The sequence below is a fragment of the Pyrgilauda ruficollis genome, unplaced genomic scaffold (genome assembly GCF_017590135.1).
Source record: "Pyrgilauda ruficollis isolate IOZ18807 unplaced genomic scaffold, ASM1759013v1 scaffold13, whole genome shotgun sequence".
Taxonomy (NCBI): Eukaryota; Metazoa; Chordata; class Aves; order Passeriformes; family Passeridae; genus Pyrgilauda; species Pyrgilauda ruficollis.
In genome coordinates, this window is record NW_024511432.1 from 7,631,678 (window position 1) to 7,657,905 (window position 26,228).

Below are 26,228 nucleotides of genomic sequence, written 5' to 3' on the forward strand. Positions count from 1 at the left end.
GGTGCAATGCTGGGCAAGGTGCCCGTGCCCAGAGGGGCAATCACCTGGGCAGCGTCCCTGTGCTCTGACCTGGCACAGCCCACACCCTGCACCCAGCACTCGGCTCTCTCTGCCACTGGGTGCTGCTACAGGTAACCAGGGAACCACAGCAGCAGCTCTGCCTCTTCCAAAGGTGTTCAGCTTGTGGGGCAGAACACATGATTACATAATATTTTGTATTTGCTAATAAAAATAACAACACTTTTATTTATATATGTAAGGAAATAATAGAATGCAGAAGAACTGGACTCGGTTTGCAAATTTTTATTTTTAATAATTTCTTTTGCTCCTTTTTTGCTGTAAATTCAAATCAGACACTTAAGTCACCAAAATGATAATTTAAGCTGTTCAGATTTTATGTTTTATTATTTTCTAGCTAGCATTTCTTTCATTAGCTAAGGAGTCAGTTCCTATGCATTGATTAAATCAGATGTAACATGGCATCAGTGCCAAATACTACATTTCAATTAGTTCCCATGTTCACTTTTTCATTTTATATAAGAAGGAGCAAATACATGGTATGATCTGTTAACAGCATCTTTCAAATACACACATTCCAAGTTAGTTACCCTCTAACTGTGTTCCTGAATCAGAAGGACTACTTCATTAATAACTGCTAAGCAGCACACAGATCAGTGCCCAAATGAACTTTCCAATTACTACTGAAGACGTTTTTTTTCTCCTTTTAGAACATCCTTATTTCTTAAAATCAAGCTCAGGTACTGAGCTTGGTTTGAAAAAAACCCAGCAAGACAGTATTTACCTTGTCCTTTTTCAAAAAAAATAATTTTGGATTCTGGAAGAAAGTTGGATCCTGTCACCACCATCTCATGGCCTCCATTTACTGAGCAGCTGTTGATGCTGTACTTCTCAATCTGAGGAAGTTCCTGCGCAGATCGCTGAGCTTTAGAAATATTAAGGGAATAATTATTACTACAATTTTAATAAGAATGACATTTTATGATTCTAACTTGAAGAATTAGGGATGAAACTAAAATGACCATCTGTTTACATACACAAATCATATTTGTCTCTTTGCTTTTTTTTTATCTTTGCTTTTAAAATTATTTTGAAATTACATAATTAAAGAAAAGAAACACCAAGAAGACATGAATGCCAACAGTCTCTACTGTTACAGAAAATTCAATTTTTAGTTTAGGAGTACTGGATTAAAAATTACTTTAGTAGTTTCTAGAGAAAATGAATTCTAGGGGAAATTCAGATTATGCCTTGATTCCTTAGTGCCAGTATTTAACAAATCAACTCTCCAGAAGTTCAGCTGGTCACTAGATATTACTGTATAGGGAAAGTCACGGTACAGACTCCTGTCAATGAAACGGTATCAGCTTTAGAATGAATATTTTCACTGAGATGTATCAGCTGCCTCTGCTCATACACAGGCACTACTAAAGCTGCTGTATGACTGCACTGAGGCTAAAGCCCAAACCCTTGTTGTTCCTCTAAGCCTCCAGGCTGTCACTTGGCAAGCACCATCTTTAAGTAAAGATGCATTAACTTTTGGTAATTGAGAGCTTCACACACAATGCTTTTTACACAATTGCTATATATAATTCTGGCAATATTGTCAGAACGACACTACTATTGACACATACAGAAACATGAGTACAAAAGATGTATATTTAGAGCAATCTTACAGCATTCAACAGGTATGGAAGCAGTCTGCAGAGATAAGACTTTTCCACTGGGCTGTGGGATGTGCACACGGAACACAAGGCGCACTCTGGTGTTCTTTCTTCCAATATCTGTCTCTCCTTTCCGGAGCTCGATGTCGGAATTGCGCAGTTTCAAAATACCAGCACAATCGATACTGGAGATAGGAGAGGATGGACAGATGGATCACATGAGAAATGGAAGAAAACCAATCAAACCACTGCCAAAGTTCACTCTGTAAGCCTTTCTTTTGTTAAAGAATGAAACTGCTCTTTTTCCCACATATTATGGTATTTTAAGGGTTATTTTAAATGTCTGTGATTGAAAGAACGCTTAGTGTGGAAACAGCAGCAAGTACTGGTGAAACATTTTGTCTTGTAAATGTCCAGCTGGTGCTTTTTTGAACCTTTAAAAGATTATTTGTTATTGCACATTGTTTAACCTCCAAAGTGAGTTATTTAACATTGTAAATGTCATTTACAAGGAGCAAGAGACCACTATTTAGTTCTAGTTTAGGAAGGACTAGAGAACAACAAAGTGTACCCATCAAATCCCAGCTGCTATTCTGCACTGGGGTCAATTATTCATATGAGACACACAACTTCAATCATATACCACATTTGTATGAGAGCTTCCCTGCCTCTCTGCTACTTTACTTCTGACTGCTCTCACACTGGCTTGCTTTAAGAGATGCATCTCTCCATCATGACCCAGATTTGTGAAAAATACGCTGATTTTACAGGACTTTTCTTTCACCTTTGCACAAACGAAGAAAATAAAAACTACACATAGCAACCAAATGGCTAACTCATGCTGTGATGTACCTGGCTGACATGTTATTTTCAGGAAGAAGTGGAATTTCCAACACTTTGGTGCTGGCAATGATGATCTCCTGGCTGGCAGTGGCCACGGTCTTGCCGGTGATGCGGTGCACCTGGTAGAAGGCGTGGGGCCGCAGGTAGCGATCGTCGGCCGTGCCGATGAACATCTGCAGGTTCACCGGCTTCTCGCTGTAGCCCAGCAGCTGAGGGAGGGGCACAGGGAATAGCAACAGGTTAGGTGACTCCCACTGCATCTGTGTGTGCACACTACAAACACACAACCAGTCCAAAGAGTCAAGAGTCAGTAGTATTTCATCACGAACTTCTTCAAACCCTTCAGCAAGCAGGAAACTGAGTGCAGGTATCTTTCACCAAACACAAGGACTGGCAACAATTACTGGAATAAATGAATGTCAAAATTCATTATTTTTGAATCTCTCAAAGACAATTTTTCTACCTACAGAATTTCTAAATTAAAGCTATGCTGTGGGTTTGTTTCTGTTACTGTTTTTAATTATCAATTACCAATCTTACTAAGATGCACCTAGATTCTAGAAATACTAAAAACTTTTAGCTTTTTTTACTATGAAATGGAATAGGAACTTCTATTAAACTTAAGAAGTTTTGTGAATAAAAATGTATCAAGTTAGGACAAGAAGATTAAATTCATATCTAGACAATCACATGTAGTTTATTTTTGGCAAAGAAAATACTTCAAACCCCCAAATTCTGCAAATGTTAATTTACACATCTTTCTGTTTCTCAAATACACATCTAACCACTAATGCAGCCAGTTGCCATAAAACCACCTGTTGCTTGAGCTAACTGCATCAATTCTGGCACAACACTGAAGCAGAAAAAAATTATTAACTGAAACTAGAAGAAAAAGCCCATTTTATGATAGTAAGTGGGTAATTTGTTAAGGAATCAAACATAAACAACAGTAGCACCACTTTCTTTCAACCCCTGTTATTATAAATCTGAGGCCTACAGAGTATTTCTTACAAATCCATTTTCCTTCACCTTGCTGCAATTGGCAGATTGATGCAGGCTGCAAAGTTATATAATTGTTAAACTGCACTGGAGCAGATTTACGTTTCATTGACTTTGACATCAACTTATGTTCAAACGGGAGGGAGGGACAGACAGCCATTCTTTAAACGTGGTTTTGTCACGTCAATATTTTTGTCTCTAGGGAGAGTTATTTGGTCACACAACAATATTATTCAAGCTCTTTACAGAACTAACACTTAAAACCCAAACAAAACATGTCAATTTAACCTACTTAGAAGAGTAATTTAAGCCAGTAGTCAGCGGCACGAAAGCCCAAGGCACACCCACACCCAGCAGTCAGAAGCCCCACTGCTGGTGCATCACTCCTGGCAGGGAGTTCTACGGACCAGCTGAGCTCCTGGTGTCCATATTCAAGGTACAGCTTGGTTTCTATATTCAAGTGGCAGCACCTGCCAGGTCTGTCACTTTTATTAGAGCTTTCTCAGTCAAGAATAGAAATGTAGGTTTCAACAGAAATCTGGAAAGACTTTGTTTTGTCAAATATGTTATCCCTGGAGTTCTCAATACAAAAAGAGCTAAATCCAGCTGAAAAGCACCAAACCAAACTACCCCATCAGTCAATGAGTGGAAACAGGCTAGATTGTCAGAGTTGCCTCCCATGTAAGTAAACGTGATAAACAAGCATTTAGAAAGGTTACAGTAAAGAACCTCCTGTGACAGCCAGTGCACTGGCAGGCTTCTCTCTCTTCACTATCAGAAGTCAACTATAAACTACAGGAACATCAGGACCACAAGGAACTTTCTTCTTAGTGTTGCCATCACAGTGGAGCACAGGGACTGTTACACCAATTGAATATATACACATACATAAGTTTCTTTTTATGCTTGACACAGGACTTCAGTGTCTTTCCAATAGTGTCTTTTTCATTAAATACCAAATGAAAATCTGATTTTTTAAAAATTAGTCTGAATTATTTTAGGAGTTTAAAGAAAATTAGGACTCATATTATTTTAGCATTACAGCAGCCATCTTATCACAAGTTCTCAACACTGTGACTCCACCATCCATTTTCCTCAGAGTTAAAATTAAATCTTAACACAATGGAATACAGCCTAAATGTGACGTTAGTTAAATGTGTTCACTCTAATACTGGGAATTATAAAAATTACAAGCCAGACCTATTCAAAAATTTGACTGACTTCCAAATGCGGTCACTGTGACAAAGCTAATTTCCAATTAAGGCTAATCTTCCCCATGCTGAACAATGGACATGTACACAGCAGTTCTAGAGATACTGGTGATCCCAGAGATAAGGAAGGGTGGGGGATACTTGTAAAACTAAGCTGGTCTCTCTACAGTGCATGAAGACCATCTTCGACAGAAGACACAGAGCAGGAACTCAGTTTAGGGAAGTAAAACATTGCCCATGGTAGCAGTCACACTGGTATTGCCCAGGAGATCTATGGCCATATACACTGGCAAGGTAGCAGAGACCCAAAAATATGTATTTGGTATTGCAGACAATTTATTGCTTTTATTCAAGGTCAAGTAAAAAGAGAATCACACCCCCACCCCCTCCCACGAAGTAAAGGAATAAATATAACCACTGTGTGCAATACCTGTGGCAATAAAGTAAGCCAGGGAGTGGGAAAGAGAATAACCCCCACGTACTCCAGCACAGAATGTAATTCAGGGCCTGACTGCACCAACAGAGCCTCATTAAAGGAAACATCCCAGCCTCAAGCAAGCACTGGAGAGGCTGCAGTGCCCCATGCTCCCAACAGCTCCAGCCAAAAGCCAGTAAGCTCAACAGGCTGTGCATGCTAATGAGACAGCCTGACGTGCTAGTGAAACTCGGGCAGCTGGAGAGACTGTGGATAGAAAAACCCAACTTTTATTATACCAATCTGTGCTTTAGAATGAACATTTCCCCCTTAAATCTTGTGTGATAAGCAAGCTGGCAGCTCCAGGCTGACTTGCCAGTATTGATGCAAAACGTACCTTGTGAATAATTAAGGAGAATTACTACCCCAAATCAACTTAAAATCAGGGAAAAGTACTTATTTAGGCATTTAAAATGCATTCCTTTTAAATACAGTTTTGTTCTCATTCAAAAAAATACTGATTGTTCTTAATTTCATTGACAGCAGGGTGATGCTTTCTTACCACCTTGTCTGCTTCATGCACAATTCTGCATGTTGAACAGCCCAAACATTTAAATCAGTAAAAAAACCCAACTTGCTAATTGTTTTTCTACGAAAATAAGTACTTAATTGAGAGAAAAAATACTACATTTTGTTCAAATACATAATGAAGCCATAGTATCTATAGCTTTAGTTCACCTTAGTAAAGAATATACACACATAAGAACATTGTGTTTTTACAGACCATAGGTATTTAAATAAACAGCATTTTACAACCTACTGGCAAGTGCTGCAGAATCAGCACCATGAAGAAGCGTTATGGTAAGGCACTACAGTATCAGTGTGCTCAAGATTCAGTCATGGGTCACTTACAGAGGAACAGTAACCTGAACTACTGGCTGAGCCCTAGGAAGGCTTTCAGGTACACCTTACAGCACTTATTCCATTAATGTGCAGTATTAGAGCTGCTCACTACAAACAAAAAAATTGCTAATTTTACTTTAAAAAAAGATATAGCACTTTTCCAGAAGCAGCAAACAGTGCGCTGCAGACACGCAGTAAGTTACTGCACTGTGTCACCAGTGACCTCTAGAAACCCTCCCCTGTAACAGAATCCTGATACACCACCCACTGCTCTGCCGAGGAAACTCAGCCAAGTTGTTTTTGTGTTTCTATATCGTTTCCATAGCAAAGGTCAGTGCCTGCGTAAGTTAAACTAAAGCTGGAAGGCTAAAGACTGAAGGTCACTACAGGATAAGCCACAAGGGCTTCACGCCAAAGCAGTTCCAGTGTATTACTACAGTGCACACAGGAAACCCCTGCATGGCACTGCGAGTTCAGAGCTTTTACCGAGCAACTACAAAGGCAGGCACTTAATGAGAGAGTTTTGGATCATCAAGAAGCTGTATTTTATGCAACAAAAACACTCCTATGTTCTTAATGCACACATGGAAAATCCTTTAAAAACATGTCACACTAGAGACCATATGGATTCATTTGATCACTGAAGACAGCACTATTTAAAGTTGAAATTTTGGGCAGTGGTGAGAACCTTTCCTTGCTGAGAAAAACAAAGATGTTACCTTAACTAAGAGACATCAACCTGGAAAAAATAAATTAACATTTTTCCAGATTTCATGTGAGTTATATTTGGACCATAGCTGGCTCACATGTCATTGGTTCCATGCTCTGATCTAAAGAAAACCTTGCAACTTGAAAAGCTTGTGAGAAGACTCTTTTTAGTCTCCAATACTTAAAATTTTTATCTCCTCATCCCACCTTTTTTTTTTAAATGAAGAAGATTCTGTCCATGTTTTCCATATATTGTTGCAGGCCAAGTCTTACCCATCTCTATTCAAGCGTAAAAGTGTCATTTCTTGAGACATACAAGAAAGCTTGGGAAAAATAACCAACAGGAAATACACACTTCACAGTAACAAGGTACTTACAGACATCACAACTATACTTTGAAATAGTCCGCGTTTTTGAACCAAAGTATCCAAAACCCCAAATACCTACTAGAGTCACTGAATCCAGAAATAATGTCAGCATTCCATACACTTACACTTTCCATCTTAGAATTTAAGAGCAAACATGGAACTGGGGGTGTGGGTATGGGCTGGTGGTGGTAGGGGAAAGGTAATTTCATCAGGTAGGTTTTATGCTCAGCTGTCAAGTATACTATGATACCAACAACATTGTGATGGTGTCAAAACCTTTTTGATTGTATTTTAAAAGCATTTTTCCTGCAAAACTTTCCAGCATTTATTAGGAAATTGCCATGCTTAATCAAAGTTTCATTGGGGTTTAACACTCATGTTTTATGTGCCTCTTTTTTGCTTGCTAATTGGAGATGAAGATTTCAGTGCTCCTTTGCACAATTAATTCACTGCTTATGGCATTACTGGATTGGTGAAGTAGGCTGATTAGAAAGAAAGCTTTTACATACAAATAGGCCTCCCTAAAAATAGGGCATAGTCTTGAAATACAATGCAAGTTTGACGTAATCAAGTCCCTAAAGTTCACAATCCATCTTCACCAAATGCACCAGTGTTTCAGTGAGCTGAGAAATCCTCAGCTCAATTGTGAGGAACAGGGAAGGAAACTCATCTGTGTGAAGATCCGCAAGCACTTACTAAGCATTTACTTCAGGTGGTGATTTCCAAGGCTTTTCAACACCTTGATATGAAAAGCAGGCTGTAAATAGTTACTTCCCCCTTGACTCACAGCAGCTGGATGCATTTCAGTGACTTCTTCATTCCTTAGAACACCCTCAGAGTGACAAGGTAAGGAAGACAAAAGAGAAGAATGCAGACCCTATTGGAGAGGGTGAAAAGAAAGAGCTGTTCTCATGAATCAGGTACTTTTCCTTTTACTTTGGAAGACTGAGCAAAATATCGTACGGTTCACTACGAAACCTAAATAATCCTAAAGGAAAAGAACCTACACTGCTTAAATTTCAGTCCACTTCAAAAGTAAAATACAATTTCCTTTAAAAAGAAATTATTTAAAGAAAACACCAAACCATCTAAATGTTTTACCCTCTGAGAAAAGGGAGACATGACCCACAAACCTGGAATCTTTAGGACAGTGGTATCAGAGAGGCACCAGTGCACAGCTTTGATCAACTGAACTTTTTTTCTACAGACATTTCTCCACATGAGTTTCCCTTTTAAGTGGTGTGCAGCAGCTTTCCTAAAGAACTGTGAGGATTGCTGGGTTTAAAAGCTGAAGGGCTATCTGCCAAGCTGAACAGCACATCTATCAGCCATGACTTGGGATGACAAGGATCCAAGGGCATGAAGATGAACATAATTTAAAACAAAAGACACCATGACTAATGCCAGTGATACAATTTATTGTGAATTTATCAACAGCTGCATTTTGAAAAACTTGAAGCAAACCATGGGCATGAAATGAAGAAAGCAGAGCTCAGGGAAGCTACTGAAAGTCAAAATGACCACAGTAATCCCTTGCAGCCTTGCAGAGGTGCAGGGAGTGCTGACCTATAATCTCCAATGGACTGCTTAAAAGAGACTGCAGAAACTGATGGAAGGAAACTCCATTCAGATCTAACCTGCAATATCCCAACCATGGCTCAGAAAGTCTTAACAGGACATTGGATTTTTTTTTATAATTTCATTCTGATTCTGCAGAGGTTATATAATGCTACAAGAAATTAAATGTCAGATTTTAAAGTTCAATACATTGAACCAAAACATCAATTTCAATCCCTTTCTGACATGCAGTACTATTTTCCATCACTTGACTATTTGGTGCACCTTTCCATCAGCAGTCAAGGAAAAGCAAACACATCAGAAAAGTCTTCCTTTGTTTTTTGTTAAATAAACTTATTGAGTAGACTGACTTCAAGACTTTAAAATAGTACAGACCTTTGCAATTGTGAAAAAAATAGTGACAGATAAAAGGAACAAACTTTAATAAACTATTAGGTAGGGGCACAAGTCCAGTTAAAAACATTTTAAAGGTCGTCACAAAAACAAACAGATCCTGCAAAGGACCAAAGCAAAAGAGTAATGGCAAGTATCAGTTCATTATTGGTCATGGTACTATGTGTTTACACATGTACAAAACATTCTTTAAACAAGGTTTAAAAACTTGGATTTGTATTTCTGAAATCTCACACTTTTACACACTCACTGCTTGCACACAGGATTGAAACTGTTTTAAATATGGACTTCAGGCATTTTTGGAGGTGTTTTAGTCCTGTCCCATTTATACTATGCAAAAAAGGATATAATCTTTGAAATAGTCCGCGTTTTTGAACCAAAGTATCCAAAACCCCAAATACCTACTAGAGTCACTGAATCCAGAAATAATGTCAGCATTCCATACACTTACACTTTCCATCTTAGAATTTAAGAGCAAACATGGATAGCTAAAATAGTATTAGGCTAACACCCAGTGCAGAATTGCCAGTCCCATGTAACCAGCCATCAAACATCATCTGCACTTGGCTCTACCACACTCTTGGAAAAAAAAGGTGCTATTCCTGAAATACCAACTCCAAATGCTAATTATGCTATGGAGAGTTTTTGGACAAGCATTACTGGGATAGGAAGAGGTTATTCCCACATAACCTGTAGAAAAAAGAAAAATGTAGTAAACCAATGATACAAAAAGCAGATGACTGTTTTTATTGGTTTTCACACCAATTACTGCATTTTCTAAACTGAGTATATGCATCACTTTTGTTATCTGTTTTTGGGGATTCTGAAGCAGAAGATGCCTAAATCATCAAACTGTTCTTGAAAAATACATAGTTTTAGAATCTCATCCAAAGGCCAATGTTTTTTGCCAGTACAGCCCATTACACAGTTCACACAGGCTGAGATTTACCTTCTGCCTTTTAGATTTATTGGCAGGTGCTGTCACCAATCAACAGTAGGCAACTAGAGCTGGGATACAGCCTGCCTTCTGGTGAGGGATAAACCAGGAAAAAATTCAAGGCAAAAATGAAAATTAGAGAGTGGAAGGCAGGAAGAATGGGAGGGGTTGCAAAACACAGAAAAAGTGTGCTGTTTATTGGACATGGAGAAGAGGGAGAATTCCAATATTATACCTGATTCAAGTAGTTACATGCACTGGCCACAGGGAACAGCTGGGAATAGGTGACAGCCACAGAATTACAGGCCAGGAAATATATACTCATTTAGACAACGCTTTGTTAATTTATTTTTATCAGATCATCTGACATTGCCTGGATAGATCCTCTCTTTTTGGTTGCAGTTTCTTCCATCAGGACTCAGGCAGTGTTTGACAGGCTTTTTGAGAACACATTCCTGTCTCAGAACTTTCAAAGCAGTTCAAAGTGAGTTTACTTTTGCTCAATCAGTTTACTTTTTTCATCCACTGCAGCGCTTATCATGACTTCAAGCTCCGCAATCCCTTTAAACAGAGCTGACACAGAGTCCCTCTTTTACAGATCTCCATGAAACCTCACACAGAAAACTCTGCTTGTCAGTGAGTAGCAGTGTGTAGCCATCTAAATAAACTGACTTTTATTTAATATTGCTTTGATTTTTGATCTTAATTTTTTTTTTTTAGCTACAGAACTGCTGAGTTGTCCATATGGATTCCACAATGCATCCCCTCCTCTGCTACTGTGGATCTGCTACAGGAATAATTCTACTTATGGCAGAGGAACAGAATGATTCTATCCTTAAGCCCTTTGCAGTATAGGAAAAAGACACTTCTTGTCCAGGCAAATTCTTAACAGCAACCACCACTCCAAATCTATCTTGCATACCCAGAGTGTGAGTGGATTCTATACGGTGTCAGCTGCAGATACACCATCAGTTGTAGAACCAATTACCCATCACAGTTCATAGCTGCACCTGACTCCCACAGTGGCCCCAGGACAGACACTCCTTGCACACAGAATGGTGTTAAGGAGTAGCTGTGAGCCCACAGTCCCTGAGTACATCACTCTGTGTGGTTACAAGATGACCAGGATGGACATCACCTGCTTCCCTAGCAACAGGGCAAAAAGATAAAAGGAAATACTACTTCTTGTGCACAACACAGCCTTTATGATTTACTACCAAAAGATGTCATTAATTTAAAAGTCCTTGAGCTCAGAAAATTGCAGAAAATTACAAGAGTAACAGGAACACAATATATAAAACAAGTTTGCTTATTTTAAGAAGTTCATTTTAGATCAGAAAACTAAGATACAAAAGTAAAAACCCCCAAACCATTCCAAAGAGATTCTTATCAGGTGCTCACCTGCTCTAAAAGGCTTTTCTGTTTTTGATCATAAGCATTATCCAAGCGAGGTCTCATGAACCCTACCAGCTCAGACAGAAGTAAAAGCTCATTCTAGCAAATTCTAAGTGCAAATTTTATTTTATGTACAATTGTACCCATGGGAAGGTGGAAATTCAAGCAATGATGACTGTTCATTTAGAGTTGGATAAAATGTGACAGCTACTTGTTTAAAAGGCTTCGTAGATTGGTGAATTGCAGACTCTAACCTATGAATTAGAATGGTAAAATTAGGGAGTGCTCAGAGGCTGTCTCCTGGCAATGCACTACAAAATTTCCACATCATTTGGATGACAAAAGCTCAACATGCCACCTTCCTCCTTGCAAACCATTCTGCTATATTATTTATTCCTTCCCTGTGAAAACTGTCAGCATTATCATGCAGATTCTCTACCAAGGTAAAAGAAGCTGTTCCAGATGACAAGGATTAGCTGGAACATACTCCCAAGAAAGCAGAGCTTAAAATGGAAGGTATCTGCTATTTAGAACATTTTGCATTAAAAAAACGCTAAAAACAAAGGAACATCATTATAGAATTAGCTTTCTTAAAGCTAAGAGATATACAAAGCAAGGCATGATGCTCCACTTATTTAATTTCCTCCCATTTGGAAATAAGCTGATTAAATGTACTCACAACAGATGATGCCAAATTTGTCAGAAGCTTAGTGTCCTAGCAACAGGTGTGGTACAGTATTAGTAATAGATTAATGACATGCACTAATACATTAAAGGCTTGAAGCCATGTACTATCTTAAAAACCTTTATTTTAAATAATACATCACGTGCATATGCAGAACTACAGACGCTTCACAGTTTGGAGATTAAATACTCCAGCTTTCTATAAAATAATGTTCAAAAGCAAAACAAGTTGTGTAAGAAGCAAAAGGACAGAGGCACCCAAAGATGTGGCACTTGGACTTGACAACTGCTGCAGGTCTGTTCCAATTAAAGGATTCTGTTCTCTTTACCCACCTCCTTTCCCATCTCTGACACTGGTAAACACACAGGTATTTTACACAGGAAAATGTGGAGGACTTTACTGCAATGATCACACAAATGAAGTGACTGCTCTAAAGCACCAAAAAGAAAAGTCAGAAAGAAGCAGTAATGCATATTGTGATGTGGAATTCTGAAATAAGCTTACAGAAGTACTGGAAAACGTTTCAGTTTGTATGAAAGTAAAGAAATATTCACCTGCTTACAGATACTAGTATTACCTTTCCCAAATTTGGCCTTTCCCATGCTGTTTTTCCAGGCAGTAAGTAAAAAGTAAATACAAATCAATGCTTTGTTTCATAACAGCTTCCTATCTCCTATAAAACACAACAATTAATTTGCAGTACAGCTGGAAGAGACAAAATTGCAAAGTAGAATATTAATTTGCATTCATTTTAATTTAGAGAGGCATAGTCCAATGCACATGTTGAAGCATAACACATGCAGACACATAAATGCCATCCTCATTTTTAAGGCAGCATTTTCATATAGCAAGGTATTTCACAATTTCAATGCAAATAAATAGCTTTTAAAATCATTGGTGTAAGTCACCCACTACAGATGTTTCTTTTAATTTGCATTACTGCAGTTAGAAGCATCCAGTACTGCAGCTTAGAAGCATCTATTTCTGTAAGCAAAAGAAAGCCCACATATTTGTCAAATTTTGCAAATATCAGCATAAATTCCCTTAATGCAAATATTAGTGCAAAACATAAGCACCCAGAGAAAAAAAAATTAAACAATATTGAATGAGGTTCACCGCAGTTCAGGAAAGATTTATTTTGTCAGCTAAAATCTCTCAGGTTTCTGTCCTCATTAATGATGTGTTAAATTCCACCACAAGCACCTTGGCATGTGGAAGTTGTGTCTACTTGTCCTCCACTGATTAAAGCAACACACTACTCCACATGAAGGAACGTGTCTTGCCAGCTTTCCAATCCCTAGTCCAGGCATCCTCAAATTTCTCTAGTTTGCAGCACACACTTCCCTAAGAAGCACCTGACCTTTGACTCTACTGTGACAAGAAACCCTGTAGGTCTGACAAAAGGAGAGAGTTACAGCTGGTTAGGCCATGGCATTGTGAGAAGAGAAACACTGAGCAACTTTGCAGGGAACATGAAAGCTGGATGAAGAGCTCAGCTTAAGAATTGCAATGGAAAAACAAGGAAAGACATTCAAGAAAGAAGATGGGATGCAGATAACCAACCCTTTTTAGAGGGAGAGAAAGGAATGATGCAGAGTGTTGTAGAGTTAAAAAGGTGCAATGAAAAAGTTCAAGGTAAGCTAACAGAGAAAAAACAGTGATAAACAGCCCAAAGAATATGATTAGGAGTCAGGTTGAAGGAAGAAATTCATCAGATGAAGAGCCTGGAAGCAGAGGTTGCTCAGACAAATTAAGAACAGCAGATTGTCCAAGACACTTAAACTCTGCTAGTATATCTTCATCTATATAGATGAAATGTCATGATGTAAATACAGAGTGTGACACAATTCACTTGCCAAAAAGGAGGAATAAACTGTAAGGAGGAAAAGTGATAACATGTTTATATCACAGTAAGAGTAGGAGAAAGAATGGGGATGGATTATGCCAATCCTATCAGCACTTTGCATCTGGTCTCCAATAGCAATGAGTTCCTTTCAAGTATGGGAAGAGGATAAATATATAAAATACATTTTTAATGTATAGACTGTATCAAAAGATTTAAGGCTGAAACACTGACTTAATCGGAAAAGAACATGAAATATCCTGGATTTGGAGGAAAAGACAAAACCTTCTGCATCCTCCATTAGATTTTTCTCCCCTCTTTGTTTTATAAAGATTTTGTAACTGTTATCTGATTTGACTTATAAACAAGCCAATAAATTTTTTCTTAACCTGGGTAAGATAAAGACCATTAAACAATATTGAGATAAGTAAAGAGACACTGCTTTCATCTAAGGATGTGGCAAACATAAACCAAGGCATCTTAAGAAGCCCCACAGCTTCTCAGCACCATTTGCCCCATGTCCAGGGGATGAGGGTGGGTTCCCTTCCAAGCTGTGTGAGCCAGCTGACACCATGGATATTAAAGGAGACATCAGCGACTGTCCCTAAGCAATGCAGAAGTCTTCCCAGCATGGAGAAAGATATTTGTGTACACACCTGAACACTCCAAATCAGAGAGCAGCACATCACATCACATCTTGTGCACAGAGTTATTCCAACAAGACCAAACCCACATATCTTTGTCTTCAAAGAGAATATGATGCCAAAGCCAAGTATAGTTTACCAGGACCTTACATCTAATTCTGAGCTCAACAATAACTGGTTTTATTGGTCAGTGTTTTCAAAGTAGTTAATGTTACATTTAAGGGAGAAAATCTTGCACAGGAAAGGCTGTAAGCTTCACAAAAGGTAACAATTCACAGCATTGTAAATACCAGTAACTGTAGTTAAAAAATTACCTTCTATTCAAGAAAGCCAGACTTCCTACCTTTACTACAGGGTGTCCTCCAGTAGATGCTTTTACTGCTCCTCTGCTTCCTTCTGTTTCATAGTGAGCTCTGTGATGAGTTTTAGGCTGGACTTCTATTTTCAGTTCACACTGCCCGTAATGGCTTGGTAAAGGCCAGTCAAGAGGTGGCAATGAAGATGTGCTGCAATCAAGATAAGAACATGTGGTTACACGAACCCTGCCATCTGGCCACAGCACAAAGCCTTCACTGTAAAACACAGACAATGATGTCACTTCCCTAATAAACGATAACAAACAAGAATAACTATCAGCTTAAAACTGTTATGCCAAAATTCCACAGTTTTGCTGGTACATTAAAATCTTGAACTAGAATGGAATTTCTTCTAACACCTGAGCAAAAGGAAGGTACTCTGTGATCCCCAGCCCCACACTACCAGTGCTACTCTATAATGCCTTTATATTCACTTTTTAACCTTAAGTATATCAGCAAGCAAATTCAAATGTGGTTTAGAAGGAACAGTGTAAATTCAGTCTGCCAGTCATTAAGTTTTAACTCTGCATTGTCTTCCAGCTTGCAGTTTTTGCTTTCCTTTGGCAAGCACTGCATTTTGTTAACTATCATTAAAACGAACACTATATTATCACCCTAGGTTTAAAAAGGCTACTTGTTCTATCTAAGCATGAAGACTTACTGCAAAAGACAACAAAGACACCAAAAGTTGTGTTCAACTTGTCCACAGACACACCCTTACATACAGCAGCAAAGTCACTCCAGGGAAGAAGAACAAAATACAGTAATAGAAATAACATGGAAGAACCTCAAACCAATGTTTACCTACCCTTTTACCTGCACAGATTTATAGACTTAATATTCTAATAAGATGAACAGCCAGATTCAAGCCAGTAATTACCTGGTAAATTAGGAATATTTAAAAGTGAAAATCTTTTTATCCCCTATATATCCAAATTTCTCTGTCAAAACAGTTGGTACACACTGAACAGATATGATACCTGAGAGAACTCTGTTAATGCACCACAGGCCATACACCAATTATTGGGAAGTCTTACTGGAAGTTGAATGCTAAATTCAGACAAGAAAAAAGTATTTGTTGATCATGACCACTCTCCATACACTGTCTCAGAGAGATTTACTCCTCCTGCAATTAACTAACAATAATGTGGCACAAGCTGTATCAGACTCATATTACCTTTTGAAAAAATATTTGGAATACTAGGACAAACATGGAGACAAGAAAACAACCAACTCTCAAAATTCCATCATTCATTGAAAACAAAAAGAAAATAAAAAGAAAATAACAGCATGAGAGAGCAAGGAAGTGCACTGTGCACGTGCAGATGCCTAAAATGTTAAAAAATTGCAAGAGATTCCCCAGTAAATGACACAGCTTTTGAGACTGTACTGCATCAAACAGATGTTTTCTAGAAGTAGCTGGTCTGACAGTTACAGCTGCTTCCCTTTTGATGTTGGATACCCAAACTGTTGTGTCTCTCTGAATCTTTTCCTTGCTGTCTCTACCCCTGAACTTCTCAGCAGCAATGGATTCTTTACAGGTTTTAGGGTACTCTGCCATGCACCCTTCTGCCTTGTAGGGATATCAGTTTTATGTATTTTTGCTTCCACATCATCCTTACACATTTTTCAAGCAAATACTATAGAGATAACACATTGAACCAAATCAGTGATCTAACTTGAGAATTTCATTTTGAAATGTAAATTCTTTAATCCAATTAATTTAAAGGAGTCCTAGTTGCCTGTACACCTTCAAGCAGAACTAAGGGGTTGGGAAGCAGAGTGGGAACTTCCTAGCCAGCACTGTCACCTTCTTAAAGTCACATGAACCTACAAGACTGCATATCAGATAAATTTAAAAACCCCAACAGAATACAGTCTACAAACTCTTGGTATTTTGGTTTTTTTTTATTCTATGTACAATTCAATATCATATGAGAAAAATCATGTCAGCCTTTGGAGTGCAAGAAGTAACAAATTTTCATATGTTTTGAATACTTTTTCATATGAAGCAATACTATTTTGTACCAGATGCTGAATATGGGAAAACAGGTCTGAAGCTGACAGCTTTACTGCACATAAGGACCTGTTCTCAAGAAAATATTATTCAGTCTACACTGATAGGTGAGGATCAGCAGTAAAACTGCTAGATTTAATTCACCACAGTTATCAGTTGTAAATTGTGCACTGAATTCACTGAACTTCTGCACAATCTCTGATAGTGCAGAACTTCAATTTAGAGTGGTATATTACTTTTAAAATATCTGGAACATATTAAAGAATAAGCAGCTCAGCTGCTTCAGAAATGAACAAGTACTTTTTCTGTCTCTCCCCAGCTTACACAGCATAACAGCTTTGTGTTATTGATAAAGACACTTAACTTTGTATTCAGAACCCAGATCAGCTGCTGACCATGAGGGGTTTTTCAAGTTATTGCAGAATAAAAGATTAGAAAAATAAGAACTCATGTTTTAAAGCCCTTCACTTTTCAGTCTTGATGGAGAAGGAACATGTTTGTAGATATTTCCACGTTTCATTAATAAATTCTACCCAGTTCAGTGCCAAATTACTGTTAGAACAGCTTGGGACTTAGCATTTCACAGAAGTTTCTCTCTCTCTCTTTTTTTAATTAAAAACTTTATTAGCAATGCTACTAGTAAACGACCAAATCACATCAGGATAGGAAAGTAATGAGTGACAGTCATTCTACAGCTTTCATTAAATCTAATCTTTGCACACTGTTGAAACAGCACCAATCTGTAAACCTACAAATGTTCTTCTGAAAATACCAAGGGACTTCTATAATCTGATTAATGCAAGTCTCAGAAAGCTCATACTCATACATATCACATCAAGACTAAAGACTTTGAAGAACAGCAGCTATTAAAGGGATTTCAGAGCTAAAGAGAGAACCTGTTGGCAGCATTCTCAGCAGAAGCAACAGCATTTGAAGGTATCACTTCATTGATTTTATCAATATTAATCTAACACATAGCTTCTTGTCTGCAACCATTATCTCCAAAACAGAACTGATTGATGAGGAAACAACTGATGTTCAGTAAAAGAAGAGTCAAACATGTCCATAAGGACTTGAGCATTCAGACCTGTAAAAGGCAGGGCACAGCTCATGGGCGGACTCTGCCCCGCTGTCACAGGAAGAAGATCGGGGCAGAAACAGGGCAGCTTGTTTGCTTCGACTGTGGCCCCAGAGCAGCTTGTGTGGGATAGAAGGAAGAACAAAGCCTGTGGGACTCATTAACACAATTTAGCTAAAAACAATTACCTTCCACTTGTAGCACTGTTTTTGAACACAGGTGCAACCAATACAAAAATTCATTTTAGCCACTCTGTATGCAAATGTTTCTACTTCTTTGTAGCCACTAATTCTAGTAGCAACATTTCAAGGTATCTCATAGTATCTCCAGATAGTTGTGAAAGTTCTTGTTTTCCTCACTGGTTGAGATTCCAAGATCTTCTAGAGAGATACTTTAATTATTGTAGCAAAAATAATTTTCCACTTAAAGCTCCTCCCAACATTTCAAAAGAGAAGAAGCTCACTGACCATACAATGGCTATTCCAATTTCTTCCTCATCCCAAGTTTTTGCAGAGATGAACCCACAGTGTATTCTGTGACAAGTCAATGTTGCAAGACAGCAACCCCCTGAGAATATCAAATCAGAACTATGATCCAATACTGTGGTTTTCAAGATCTCCTGCAGAGCCAAGACACTGCTGTGGCTGCTCTTCACTGCCTAGAACAAAGCCATATTCTCCCTGATTTCTGAAGAGAAGAAGAGAATTTCTGAAGTTAAGAAGTCTGGGGCCATTCCAGCTGCCACAGTGGCCTATCACTAACAGACTTTATTAATACTGTTTACATTCAAAATACCACCATTCTGCTCCTAGCAGAGCCACAGTTCACACTGCTGTCACAGTACTGGTACAGTGAAGTGCCACATGGAAATCTCTGTTCCATCGTCCCACAGCAAAGCAGAGAGATTAGTAACAGGTACAGCACTAAGGTCCTGTGTTAAACACTGCCTGGATTCATTAAGGAAGATTAATGGTGTGTAAACGTTACAGTGATAGCATTGCTTATTAAAACCTGAGAGGTTCAAAGTTCCTTTGCTTGTCTCACTTAAGTGGGTCCTTATCTTCAAAGTCAGTAATTTGCAAACATTTTAATTTTAAAGTTTTGCCAGTAGAATAGCTGGTGCTATTTCTATTTATCAGAAAAAGGTGATAAATACTTGGCAGACTAACTTTGTCTATAGAAATCTTTCAATGTGAGTGCAGTTCTTAAAATTAAGACTGAAGGACCAATATACTTATGGCACAAACAGGACATAATTCTGTTCCTTTCTATTCTTTAGACTTCCAAGAAAAGAATTCAAACAAAAGAAACAGTTTTCTCAAGTATTCAACTATCTACCACTTTCGGTAAACTATTTTTTTCCCTGAATGAATTAATTACACTGTTAGCCATCCTAGTTTTCAGCAGTAAAATACTCTCAAGCTGCCATTACATGTCCAGCATTAAAATTATTTCTGAGCTGTAAATACATCTGTCAAAGCCTGTTTGTTCATCACCACTGGGACACAGAAACTATTTGAAGTCCCATCACTTCTCAGTGTCATAAATTAAATTAATGACAAAACAGTCTGGAGACAAACATCAATTTATGTAGTAGTTTTTAAATCAATGTGTAAGTCTTATCAATTCCATGAGGGAAGTAAAGGAAACTAGGTTTTATTTCAAGATTTTTGACCATTAATGAATATTGTCTGGTTATCTTCCAGACACAAAAGCACCATTTGTTGCCATCAAATACTGTGGGACTAACGAAAGAAAAAAAAAAATGAATGACTCATTAAGTTTACTACCTTGCAAATGCCTGTTTGCTTGAGACACAAATTAGATTCTCAAGATTCTCAAAACTTTAGGTTTTGACCAAACCTAAAGTCTAATGTTTCACTAATCATTCATGTTAAAATATAAAGCAAAAGATAATCAAGACTTTTTAAAAGCAAAAATAACAGAACTGCCATGATTTTCAATTGCATCATCAGAGAGCACTTTGCTAAGGAATAGCCCCATGTTACCTGCACTAGGGCTGGCCATGTCTGTGATGGTCCTTACCTCCATAATACCATAAACCAAGGTCAGCACCAGCAATGCTCCTGATCTCCTATGAATTGTACTCGTAGAGTGAAGTCCTCACCAAAGGTATTATATTATCACCTGCTCAGTAGAGATTTCTAGGTGATCTCTAGACTCTTTTTATTCCCCTTTTTCAAGTCAAGAAAGCACTGTAAAACTGACTTTTATTTTTTTTGCACTTCCTGGAACTCTAACAGCAAGTATGAAAGTCATAAAATCAGCACATTTGTAGAATGTTGGAGTAAAATGCTAGTGGGAAGGTTGGATCTACTATCACTACATTAAGATTCCCAAGAAGAAAGGAGTTTTTTAAGGGGAGGGGAAGGAAAACATGAGACACAGATAAAACCACGTCTTATCCATCACCCTGTGGGGAGGCTGGGGGTGAAAGAAACAAGTATCTTAAACAGCAACAAGAGTAACCATGTAATAACTAAAATTACCAAGTAAATTGCTGAATATTCTGTGAAATGACCAGCTAAATCTGCCATCATACCTGGTGAGTGACATCATCAGCAGACACCTCCACTATTCCCTGTACAGAAGCTGCTGCCCAGTTCTTTCACATGTGGGAAGGAATTGCTGCAGTGGTCCTGCCCAAGCCCTTCCCTACACTTATCTTTGACAAGGAGCAGAAAGGGGACTTGGGGCACATAATACACAGACATTTTTCATATGTCACTGACTGGCAGATTATGAGTTTCTGTGACCAAATAACAAGCTGTCATCCAACAAACCAGTTTGGATAGCATGTGAAATATGACTAACATGCTCAAAAGCATCTTATACATTTTTAGACTTTCTTAAGCATTGCACACTTACTGAAAACAGAAGAATGAAGAAAAACATGGTAAGGCCTGACAGATAAAGTAGATAACAGATTTACAAAACTTTAGAGAGCACTCAGAGCAGAAGGTGCTACCTACACATTTCACACCACAGAACACATAAGGCAAATTATTCCCCTTCTTCCAGGGGTCAGTTATTGCAGCTGGGTGTGTATTTACTTTATCTGCTTGGAAACAATACTCCTGTTTACTTCATGCACTACTTTGTGCTTGACAATACAATCAAGACATTAAAAAGTACACTATTTTTACTATATTTTGTAATTCATACTACAATTAATGCAATTGTACATACATTATGGAATGAATACATAAATAGAGATTACATAATTCTTTATGACAACTAATACATCCACTTTTGGTCACCACCATCAACTACTTAGAAACAGAGGATCTTCTTGCCTTTCATTTTTATTTATAAAATGTAAGGGTCAACTTAGGTTTATAAGAATCAAAATTACAAAATACTGTATGACAGAATGGAAGGTTTCACCTGAAGATGCACACTGCCATAGCCCCTGTGGAACAGGCTACACCTGCTAAGTAATTCAACATTTCAATGAGGATACAGCTGCCAGTGCAGCCGTTTCCACCAATTCAATAGTCAGCCGACATTTCTGGCAGCAAATGTACCCAGCTTAATAGGTTTATGTAGCTTCCTTGTGTATAGGTGTAGTCTTCATTGTCTTCTGTCTGTTTCTCCATCTTACATTTACATAAATTCTTCAGTTCCTGCTTCTAAATAAAGTCTGACATTTGAAAAAATATTTTTACTTTTTAATGAAAACACTAAAATTTCTTTTTATTCAGTTGTACTCGGCTCTGTGCAGTACAAGAGGAAAGGTATGAGCTGTCCATGTACCAAACCACTTTGTTCATCCCACAGAACCACAGATCCACAGCCCATGCCTGTATGCTCATGATCTCTAACACTACAGTAGTGCTCACATTTTATGAACAATGTTAGCATGCAAGCTAACAAAAATGCCAAGTTAGGACTGCTTAGTATCCTACATAAATATAATACAATTCCAAAATACACAAGTAAGTTCAGACAGTCATCATTGTTTTAGTTTGAATGAAAAGATTCTAGAAACAGATTCAACACCTATTACTAACAGATGGCAATGGAATTTTAAAAAAAAAACAGACTTGAGGACAGTTAACTTATCTGTCAACACAACAGTTTCAGACCTGGTAGAACAGATTTTTCCAGCCAGCAGCTTTGTGTCTCTACTGTTAAATTTTACAGTAAACAAAATTCAAAAACAGTTATGTGGAAGAACCTTAAAGGAGAAGAAAAAAAAAAAATCACTTCTATTTACTAAAATCAGTACAATTCTGCAGAGAGAAATTAAAACCTGTGGTTATAAAATTAGGCAAAAAATAACCAAATGGCTGAGTAAGTCTTGTTTAAATGTAATTAGCTATTAACAAGCCAAATGACAACTTCTCAAGAATTGATACAAGCTCTATAGCTTGAAAGATCACAGAACTGATCCATCTAAAAAGTGGAAAGGGGAGGGATTTTTTCTCTTAATTAAACCAGTTTCCTCTTCTGAGTCGCCACAAATCATCCTACTAGCACATGACAGGACTGCAAAAGGAAAGGACCTCTTTAATTCTATCATGGATGGTGGAAATACCTTGGAACTACAGCCCAGACATCCATTCTTTGTGGATGACTTTCAGCATGGCATACAAATTTTTTTCTTTATTCTATTTCTAGAATTATATGAGCCCAAAGAAGTAAATCAACACAAAAGCAAATAAACTCCCTATCTCTTTTGTGATCCCCCACTTTTATAAAAACATGTAAGTCAGGTTTCCCTAGCTATATTAAAATGTCAAGCGTTCAATTAGATGGAACTGCAAAGCATGTACAAAATCCACGGATATTTAATTCAGCTGGGATCTGTGCTGGGCTATTTAACTTTACTTAAATAAAACTAATCCTATTTACAATGCATCTACTGTGTTTTTAAAGGGTATTTGGTATCTCAACTTTTTTCCTAATTACAGCATTCATCTGCCTTCAACAATTTTTCTTTAAGAAGTCTTAATGCACCACTGAAATACAAGGGCATTTATATGTCTATTTAAGAAGCACAGGAGGGGAAAGCCAGGACAGAGTTACTTTCTCATCACTTACCGGAATATAGGAGTGTGACCAGGCTTCGGTTTGTTCCAAGTAAAGTGCGAAGGAACAGAAAGAAATTGGTCTCCGGGCAAGTCTTTTTTCAAGGTGTGCTGAGATCCAGAGCAATCATCCACTGCAGTTTCAAGGGATGATGACAAGTTACCTTGCTCTTCAGGACAGATATCTATTTTTCCAGATAAAGTGGCAGTCTGATCCTCTGAGGTCTTTCTGGTTTTTAGAGGAATATCAGTCTCTGTACAACACTGAAATGGTGAAAGCCCAGAGTTAAGGCCTTGTACATTATGAATGGAAGTGTTTAGCCACGTGTCTTCTGTTATGCTTCCTCTGGGAGAATGGCCAGGTGATGGAGTTGGAGAATGGTGGGGAGAGAGAGAACCAGCATAGCAAATCTCAGCACTGGAGTGTCGGCGTTTCCCACAGGGGGATGTAGGTCTTGATGAGGGCCTTGATGTTGGTCTAGGGCTCAGCCAATTTTCATCTGTAATACTAGTTCTAGGAGAATGACAGGGAGACTGTCTAGGTGACAAGGCATGCCCAAACCCATAAGGCTGCTGCCACGATTCATCACTGGGACCTCTCGGAGAACCACCAGGTGATGCCAAAGGAGAGCCAAGGGTAAATCGAGCAGCTGCTTCATTTAGCTCTGAGTCTACATCATCATAAACATGGGAAATGGATTCACAAGAGGAAGCATCTGAAAACCAACTCCTGGAGGAAATGCTGCTGGCAGGGCTCGGACTAAGGGATGATTCCCTATACGATGGCTCAAGAGGAAGATAGAGATGGTCCCGGGAAGGCCTTTCCATATACTCATTTTCTGTGCCGTTTGTGTGTAATTCATCTTCATTAGCCTCAATCCCCTGGTGACAGTTGGGTGAAATCGATGTGATTTGAATGCTGGGGCACTCAAAGGGTTTGGGTCCACCTAGTGGACTGTACTTGGATTCTGGTACCTCACAAGTGCCTTCGTAGTTCTTGTGACTCTGAAATCTTGTAGGAGAGGAGTGAGACTGCAGTCCATGGCGAGGAATACAAATTGGCTGATTGACAGAGGATGATGGCTGCTCTACATTAAAGATGTATATGGACGCACAGTCATCTGACTCAAGATCTGAAAACGAAATTTAAAAAGATAAAAAAAGAGTAAGAGTCAGAATGCAATGCTTGGATAAATGCCATAAACAAAATTCTTTGCTTCCCAGATATGGACTGTTATTAACATCCTAGACATTTCCCATTACACTAGTTACACAAAATAAAGCTAATTCTTAATTTAAAATTTTCCCCAGTCTACTTTAAAACTAAATATGACTACAGCATGGTTTTCTATCATAAATCCTGTTTTCAATTAGATTTCACAGTTTATACACATCTTTATAAAGAAATTATAATGCAAACAGAAAAACGGGTTAAAATCCTGAAAGGATCTAAGCTTGAACACTCAATTCAAACTTCATCTTTCATAACTGTATTCCACTTATAATTAAACATTTTTAATCAAAAATCATTAAAAGTTCATCTTTTTGACACAAATAGGATGGAGGTACTTTCTGCAAGTCCTGTCAATACATACAACCACCAGAACACCACATCCATAATATTGATTTACTTTAACAATAGAAAGCATCTTACAGTGACTGACACTTGAATGAAGATTATGAACTACTAAAACCATTCAACCAAAGGAGGCCTAACAAGGAATACTATTAGAGAAACTATGAAGAATTGTATTCCTAAGATATATTTTTTGTAGGTTAGAAAACTCTCAAGTGCCTATGCTAAATAGCGTTTTTCAGTGCAGTCGCATGAAGTTTGAGCACAAGTTGTTCAGCAAAATAAGGCAAAACAAAATATTCTCAGACCTCACTAACTTATCCAAAACACAGGAAATATTCCAAAGAAAAACAAGCATTTGAGAAGGAGTACAAGTCCTGTTAACAAAATCAGCAACTTTGTCTCACAGAACAGAAGCAGATTTTCTTGCCCCACTTCTCAATATCAAATTAACTGCCAATAGGAGACATTTGTCTGAAATAAAAGTAGAAACCACAACTTTTTTCATATTTTGTAGCTACTGTGATTCCACTCTTGTTTGTAGAACCACTTTGTTGTTCTTTTCAATTGTAAATAGGGTCTTCACTCTTTATTTTTCCACAAATCCAGGCTAGATTACATTAATTGCATCTCTAGGTATTAGCTCTTTTTTAAAGATTATTTTTATTCTGAGTACCAGCAGACTAACAGTATTTGCTTTAAAATAAATGTATTCTCTCTCAGTTAAAATATCCAGACTGGAAGCTATGTATTTTAGACCTTTCCATGACAAAAAAATTAGTTTGTTAATGAAGTCGGTCTATTACCAGTTTCGCTAATAGCAATCAGCTTAAAATTAACTAAAACAGAAAGAAAACATCAACTCCTCAGAGACAGGAAAGCATTTTCAAATGAAGTGAAAGCACATTGTTACCAAGGAATGGACTACATTCCTCAGCCGTCAAAAAAAAAAAAAAAGGCTGTAGGTTCATGAGCAGGGAACAACTCCATAAGAAATCTATTAAAGGAGGCATACATTGCATTTAAGGAGTACTTAGTAACATCATAAACACTGCATGATTTTATATGTATTATGGTTATGTATGACAATTATCTATATTATATATCATTAACTACTATTACATGTGTTAAGAGCATGGAAAATCAGCATATGTTGATTGCTAAATATGCACACACTGAAAGGATCAGGGTTCTCAGGCAGGACTATTGCATGCATCACACACAATTAACACAAGCTCACTATGTTGAGGACTACCAAAACTGCTTTTCCCTGTTCTTTCACTAGGGTAACAAACATTTTTTAAAACATTAATTGAGGGTCTTGCTTTTTGCTGTTTTCCACTACAAAACATGAAATGCAGACAGTAATTGGTTCTAGGTTTTCCACACTGATTGGTGTGTTAATGTGCAAGATCACAGATATCCATTTCCTAACTCAGTATTAATAAAAGCATAGACCTAGGGAAGAAAAAAGTAATCCTAATAAAGGCTGTTATCTTGCTTATCAAAACTTAGAAATAAAACAGTTACAGCTACAGCTATT

The 26,228-nt window shown here is 37.8% G+C and overlaps 1 protein-coding gene across 2 annotated transcripts in view; it reads right to left on the reverse strand.

Moving 5' to 3' along the window:
• The window catches only part of NFATC3 (nuclear factor of activated T cells 3), a 64,764-nt gene that overhangs the window by 24,846 nt on the left and 13,690 nt on the right, over positions 1-26,228 (reverse strand). For both annotated transcript variants that reach the window (XM_041458647.1, XM_041458646.1), the window contains exons 2-6: positions 23,123-24,242; positions 14,948-15,110; positions 2,535-2,734; positions 1,695-1,867; positions 803-943 (exon numbers count right to left, since the gene is read on the reverse strand). In XM_041458647.1, the coding sequence (XP_041314581.1) occupies positions 803-943; positions 1,695-1,867; positions 2,535-2,734; positions 14,948-15,110; positions 23,123-24,242 (1,797 nt within the window). The remainder of the gene's footprint in view (positions 1-802; positions 944-1,694; positions 1,868-2,534; positions 2,735-14,947; positions 15,111-23,122; positions 24,243-26,228) is intronic.